This window comes from Psittacula echo (assembly GCF_963264785.1).
Source record: "Psittacula echo genome assembly, chromosome: 2".
NCBI classification, from domain to species: Eukaryota; Metazoa; Chordata; class Aves; order Psittaciformes; family Psittacidae; genus Psittacula; species Psittacula echo.
The window spans coordinates 52,234,789-52,242,277 of NC_137737.1; the positions used below are offsets into that span (position 1 = coordinate 52,234,789).

At 49.1% G+C, this 7,489-nt stretch overlaps 1 protein-coding gene across 1 annotated transcript; it reads right to left on the bottom strand.

Moving 5' to 3' along the window:
• Window positions 1-1,550: 1,550 nt before the first annotated feature.
• HTR5A (5-hydroxytryptamine receptor 5A) lies at window positions 1,551-3,559 on the bottom strand (the record flags this gene model as incomplete). The annotated part of the gene is made up of 2 exons (XM_080610270.1): window positions 1,551-1,883; window positions 2,822-3,559. 2 exons carry the CDS (start codon window positions 3,557-3,559, stop codon window positions 1,551-1,553), a joined length of 1,071 nt encoding a protein of 356 aa, XP_080466396.1.
• Window positions 3,560-7,489: the final 3,930 nt, after the last annotated feature.

The window sequence follows — 7,489 nt, forward strand, 5'->3', positions numbered from 1 at the left end:
GTGTTGAAAATGATCTCAGGGGCCACCCTATTTCTCCTCTTGCCACAAGGCAGGATCAGCTACGTCTATGTCAGTCCTGATAAGTGTTTGTCTAACTGCTCCTGAAAGAGCCTCAACACTTGATAGCACCTTGAGATCTGCTTCCATTTTCACCTGTCCTGAGATATGAAAAGAAAAAGGGCTTTCATTACCAACTCTACTAGGACTTTTGACTGGTTTCAAGGACTGCTGACAATTTTAACATCTGATGTCTCGCCATCTGCTAAGGATAGGAACTAATCCTACCCACCCCAGGGAGTTTTTCCCATGATTTATTGACGTTTTTCTCTTCTATCTCTTCTTCTTAAGATATCTGACACGAAATCATGTCATTCCGATTCCCGTCTCACGTTTTTCTCCACCATTTCAATTCCGGTCTGACTTCAGTGGCTGCCCCATAGAACCGACAGCTAAAACTAATGCTTTTCTTTATCTGAAGGCCTGTCAGTCTTCCAGCAGTGCAGCATAGAGTGCATAATTCTAATTCTAAGAGTGAAATGGCAACTACTATAATTATGTTGGCAACATGGAAAGGCAGGGAGGAAACAGAGCAATAACGACCAGGCAGGACTGGAGCTTTTCGTTTCAAGAAGACCTGAATCGCACTCAGAAAAACGCAGCTCCTCATTGACAGGCAATTGGAAATACGCTCCCTGCATCCCCTGCAATTATAGGAAACCTGCCCCAAAGCTGCTCAAAATACATTTATGATTTGAAATGGGAAGCAACAGACACAAAGATTATTAACATTTACGGCTGGTATTTCTGAAAGTAAAGGTCTGAGGCAGATGCTCACACGTAGCAGTCAGAGAACGAGAGGTGGATTTCCCACGCATTCTCTCTCATTCCAGGGTACACCATGCATTAAGCTTCCACAATAAATAATTTAAAAGACCCCAACTTGCTACACAGAATCCAATAGCAAAAAGCACAATTCGCTGTTGATACAGCATGTGAGAAAAGGCTTTGTACTTAGAGTCTGTTCTTAACCATTACTGAGGGTTTTATTCCCCCAAAACAAACACTTAGCAACCTCTGAAAGTGAAAGACAGTCTTTTCATCCAACCCAGAAAATGTCTGGTTTCATAGATAATCACAAAATCTCCTGACATTAAAGGGTCCCAGCTTTGCACATGGGACAAAGTTGTTAATGCTGTGAGAGACCGACAGCAGCCAAACCAGAGTTTCAAATACGACTCCTTGCCAGCAGACTCCTCTGCACAGTTGCTGTCACCAAACAGAGCGTCATTAGGCAGGGGCACTGGAGGGAGAATGCCATGCTGCTGGCCAGAGAAACTCTACATGCTGATTGCAGTTAAAATAGCAGCTGACTTAGAGGTGGGGATGGAGAGTCTGCTTAGGAACCAGGACTGTTGCTGGGACGTATGACCCATGGGGATGCATCTATAGCATCACCTCAGTATCTGTGGCTTTGATCTTCCTCAAGAATTTGATAGGATTCATTGAGAGTTGAAATGATCTTCCTAGGACAGCAGGAAAGCTTTTTCTGCTCAGTGCTGCCTAAAGAATAGGTTCCTGAAGGCATTGTTGTAGTTTTTGTTGAAAGCAGTGTAGATGAGTGGATTAAAAAAGGAATTTGAATAGCCTAACCATAGAAAGATACTCTTCCAAATGGGTGGGATGTCACATGAGCAGAGGGGGTTGATGAGCTCCGTGATGAAGAAGGGGATCCAGCAGAGCACAAAGACCCCAATAAGGATGCCCACCATGAGGGCAGCTTTCTTTTCCTTCTGCTCTCTCCACGTGTCTCCGTCCATCTGGAACGTAACGGTGGCATGACGGACAGTGAAGACCATCTGTGGCTGCTGGGCAGCTTCTTTTACCTGCCAAACACAAACACAAGTTGCACCATATGTGCTTCAGTCAGCTGATCCCCCACAGCAGGTACACAACCAAGCGATGCAGGTGATGGCCAGAGCTCACTGGGATAACACAGGCCATCTACGTCATGCTCTAATTGAGGGGTGAGTGGCTGTATGACCCTCTTCTGGGCAATGGAGGCTATTTTTAGGTAAGGCTAGAAACTGAAGAGCCTAGTGATGTACGGGCACATAGAATTGGCGCATGGCATTGCAATAAGATTATTTCCCCATTTACAATCTGATCAGTAGAACAGGCACACACCCACATGCCATGCACAAGTCTCCTTGCTTTCTCTGAACCCATTAAGAGTTCTTGGGAGGAAAGGCAAGAAAATGAGCATACATTTCCTCCTTCTTCCCAAGAAGTCTTTGCAGTACGCAGTCACATTGCTTGGGATGAACTGACACGATGCGGCCACAATTAGAAAGGATGTACAAGGATGTTCTGCACATGTGTCTTCTGCACAGGTAAATTCAGAGCCTCCCTACAGCCACAGCTGTTTGCCAGGGGATCATCCCCAGTGGAGACAGGATCCCACCACTGACAGCCCCCCACGGCTCCCCATGGGAGGAAGGCTGACCCCTCACTCGTGCTCCCAAGCACTGATTCAGCATTCCACAGGGGGACGGCTGTGAGTCACTGCACACCCACGTGGAGCTCAGGCTCACAATCTGGCCCGAAGTTGTTTTAGCTACACCTTGCTGGGGACTTGGAAGGAGTCAGAAAACTGGGCTTGCAAGCTTTGCAGTCAACTTTCCCTTGAAAGCCTCCAGGATTCACAGGGCTTTGGTGGGATGCTGTTCACTTGCACACTTTAGCACTAAGTTTCCCCCTCCACTGCAAGGGCTTGTCTTATACCAGTAGTTGACTAGAGCAAGAAGCAACCAAGCTGACCTACCTCCAGGCCTTCTCGTGCAATGGGGGTGATGGAGTTGTTCTTCCGAGACCCAATTCGAAACTTGGCGGCCTTATAGATCTTCCAGTACACAAAAAGCACTACACAGAGGGGCAGGTAGAAGGCGCCAAAGGTGGAGAAGATGGTGTAGGAAGGCTCCTGGCTGACTTGGCACTCCTCATTGTTCTCCGAGTAAGTCTCTCCCCAGCCAAAGAGCAGTGGGGCCAAGGAGATGAAGGCAGAAAGTGCCCAGGTGAGGGCAATCATGATATTGGAGATGCGGCGCCGGGTGCGGAGCGTGTATTCCAGATGGCGGGTGATGGACCAGTAGCGATCAAGGGCAATGGCCGTGACATTCCAGATGCTGGCGGTGCAGCACAGCACGTCGAAGGAGATCCACACTTGGCAGAGCAATCGGCCCAGCCGCCACCGCCGCCCCGACAACTCATGCACCAAGCTGAGGGGCATGACCAGGGCTGCCACCATCACGTCAGAGATGGCCATGGAGGCCACCAGGTTGTGGGGCACCCGGTGGAAAGTGCGCACCCGGAGGATGGTGGCCAGGACCAGCCCGTTCCAGAGGAACGTGGCCACCACCAGCATGGCCAACAGGGTGAGGATCAACACGCTGAAGACAGAGAGGTGCGCCCAGTCCCTGTTCGGACCGGCGGAGGACCCGCTCCGGTTGCCGGTGTCCGGCGTCGTATCGGCAAAGCAGCTGAGGTTGAGAGGGCGCTCCATGCTGGGGGCTCCGGAGCGCGGAAGGGAAGGGAAGGAAAAGGGGAGGGTCACCCTACCGCGGGCGCGGAGGGTCCCCGTCTGCCCCGAGCGGCTCCGGGCGAGGCGGCTGGTGCTTGCCCGCCGCCGGGGTCTTCATCCCCGGGAGGATGCGCCCTGCGTCAGCCGCCGGCTGACAGCACCCCCGGTCCGCCCCGGCGCGCCGGCCCCGGCGGCGGGAGGCGGTGGCTCCGCGGGCGCGGCTCGGTGCGCGGCTCCGGGGCGGCGCGGGGCGGTGCTGGCGGCGGCCGCGGCGGCGGAGCCCGCGCGGAGGAGCGGCTGCCCCTGCGGAGGAGTCGGGCAGGTGAGTCCCCCCGCCGTGCGCGGGTGCTGAGCGAGCAGCCTCTCGGTGCGGGTCGTGCTTAGTCATGTCAGTGCGCGGAGCGTCCCTTAGAGCCAGCTCGGGGCGAAGCAGAACCGGCAGCCACTGCCCGCACCGTGCGGGGCGCAGCCCCGGCTTTGTCTGCGCCGCTGCTCCCCCGGGTGGCTTCCCTCTATGGGGCGTATTCCGTGTCAGGCGCAGAAAGTTAGGATCCCTGCTAAATTGTAGCAAATGTGTTAGGGAGGTGGCACGGGAACTATGTAGCTCCCATGTCGGCTGGAGTCTGTGCCCAGCAAAGCCGTCAGTAATCGCGGTTATTCTGTGCAGGGGGGATGTGGCAAGGGATCATTTCTTTGAGAACTTCTGCTCCGGCATTTCCCGACTTGTTAGCAATTGGCGGGTCTTTTATTTGAAATAATCTATATCTTGGCTGTTGTTACTAATTGTTAACGACATTAACCGCTAATGAAACGTTCGAGCAGTTCACTTGGGTTTTATCACTATGCTTGTGATGAGAAGCGCAATTCTCGGCCTCTTAGCAGAAGGCAGGATTTAACCCACCGAGCAGGTTTCCCCGGGCACCAGCTCCATACAGCCAGGGCTAGCCTGCAAGCCTCTGACGGTGTGCAGGCAGAGCTGTGCCGGTGCTGGCACGCAGCTTCTCCGGGTGATGCCGGGATAATGGGTCCCGAGAGCTTTTGGGTCGGAGCTGACCCATGATGCGAGAAGCCGGCAGGCAGTAACCTGGATCTCACAGTTTGCATCTCCGGAGGGAGAAGGAAAGAAAGGCATCAGTGTTAGGAATCAGAGACTATGACGCTGGTGAACTGCACCTTGAGAGAGTTGGGGGAGCAGGCTCAAATGAAGGAGGTGTTTGGGGAGTACCTGATGCACACTGCGCTCGTGGTATACAGAGGGTAAAACCACCCTGATGCTTCTTGATGTCTCTTCTGAATCTCTCTGGGCTTTTTAATGAAAAACAGCGAAGTAGCAATTACAAGGGCTAAAGAAAGAAGATGTTTTCCAGTGCAGCTACTTGTTTCTCTCTGCTATTAAGTGAAACACAAGGCAGCAGATCCAGAACAGCTGCAGGACCTTGTTTTGGTAGGGTGGGAATTTCCCCGTATGGACTCATGCTGTGCTGTGCTATTCATCCTCAGGGACAGAGAAGAGGACCTGGCCTATTGTAGTTACTAGAACAGATGCAGCCTTAGAGACTGTAACAATTTTGGAAAGATACTGCCATCTTTTTTGTAGAGAGATGATTATTTTATCTTTTATGAACATGAATACTGACAATTTTGGAAAGGGTAGGTATTTTACTTGCAACTCAAAGGCCAAATGGGGTTTGTAGGCTTTCGTAAAGCCTTCTGATTTACAATTCCTGGTTTGCAAGGTGCCAAACACCCTTGACTGTCATTCAGTTGATCAAAACACTTAGCAACTGCTAGAACTGAGAGCTTTTTGTTGCGTGCGCCCTTCCCAGAAAAGCCTGTGAAGGCCAGAATTAACAGAATCAGCCACAAATTATGGAATATGTGCTCCTGAAAAGAGATGATTATTTTTTGCTTCAGGAACAAATAGACAAAAATTAGATTTAAAGGGAGATTGAGATAAAATGTATTAAATCTGAAGAAGTAAAACTAGTTAATGTTCTAATGAAAACTTATTGATAATTTTATTATTTTACTTACTGGACTTTAAAAAAATATATATTTTTTAACAGATTCTGGAGTTGAATGGGTTGGTTGAGTATTAATTTGAAATTGAAAATGTAGACCAATACATATATATATATATGGCATATATGGAAATGCAAAGGTCTGCATGTGGGACAGAAGAACCCTATATACAGTACAGGCTGGGGACTGACTGGGACAACAGCATTTTGCAGAAGAGGACTTGGGTGGCCTCTTGGCCAAGAATTTGCAGTTTGCAATGTGCCATTGCACATTCTAGAGCATCCTGGCCTATACAAGCAGGACTGCGGCCCTCAGGCTGAGGGATGTAACTATTTCCTTCTCTCCAACAAGCCTTGGAATTTTATGTCCAATTTGGGGTTTCTCAGTAGAAGACACTGACATACTGGGGGAATTCCAGTGGAAGGTCATCAAGATGATGAGTGGACTTTGTGATCTAACTTTAGAGTTGGCCCTTCTTTAACAGGGGTTGGACTAGGTGATCTCCAGAGGTCCTTTCTGACCTAGATCACTCCTATATGCTGGCCTAGATTCTGATTCTGCAATCTTCAAGCAGATTGGCTGAATGCACCAGGTTCTGGAGGTGACTGTTGTTATTTTTAAGGACAAAATGCTGTTTATTTTGCACAGATTTGTAAACCCATTGATTTCCCCAGAACTTTGGATATTTATAAAGTGAGTGGAAGGCAAGTGGGTAATGTTTGTGGAATGATCACATCTATCAAAATCTCTGAGGAAAGGATCTGCACTACAAAGTCAGGGTTATCTCACATCCTCACTGTTTCTCCATCAGTAAGGATGGGACAGGACTTCCCAGATTTAGCAGGGTTCTCTCCAGTAGAGACTGCTTGTTACAAAATACGATTTACTGGAGGTATTTTCCAATTCAAAATATGTAGCTGATGGTTGGAGGTCAGGAGGGAATTCCTAACGTTACCAGTGCCACTGCCTACATGCACATCCAAGCAGTATCTGCTCTTGCAGACAGGGTGAATGGACTTATATTTGTGTGTTTGCATGTAGGTCTTTTGAACCTCTGTACTTAGAGCTGGAAGAAAAGGCAGAGGAGATGGCTCAGGCGGTGCTTTTGCTGGGCATACTTAAAGAATGAATGAGAGAGAATTTCAATCTACAGGGTAGGTGGAGCTGCTAGGCTAAACAAGGATTAAGGGAACTCATATATTCACTGTATATATACACCAAGGCTGGAAGCTCTGCTCAGTTGCCAGCCAGACTGCTCAGTAAATGTGCATCCAATGTGTCAAAGCAATTTCTAAAACTCAGGTAATCATCATTTAGATTTCATTTAACATTCATCAGCTCCAGTTCACACTTACTACATCCAGGCATGCTTTATGAACATATTTGCAGACAGCCTTCTCCTCTCCTGTAACAACAAAACAATCAAACACAAAATGCACAGACCATGAGGTTGTTCTCATGCCCTCAGAGCCCATCCATACTTCTGATCTCACTCTAGTCTCCCAAGCCCAAGACCTTCAGAGATGGCTAGTATCAGCACCGTGATGGACTCTCATGATAGCTCACCTCTGGCTCAATGTCCTGTGGTGTTAGGACTGTAGTTTTGGGAGCAGAGAGGGGGAATGCTGAACCAGAGCTCTTCATGGACAGCAACAGCTTTCATGAAACTCATCTCTGCCTAATTGATCCCACAAAAGCTGTCTCAGGTGCAGGGTAGCAGCTCTAGTTGTGAGGAAGACTGAGTGATTCCCTCCCTCTCCAGTGGTCTGGGAGAGCATACATTTGGGACATCAAGGTTCAAAGCATCACAGCTCAGCTACGGGCTTGAATCATGATGGTTTATATCTCACAGAAGCATTTTCATTGTTAAGCAGCTGGCTATTCTGAGTA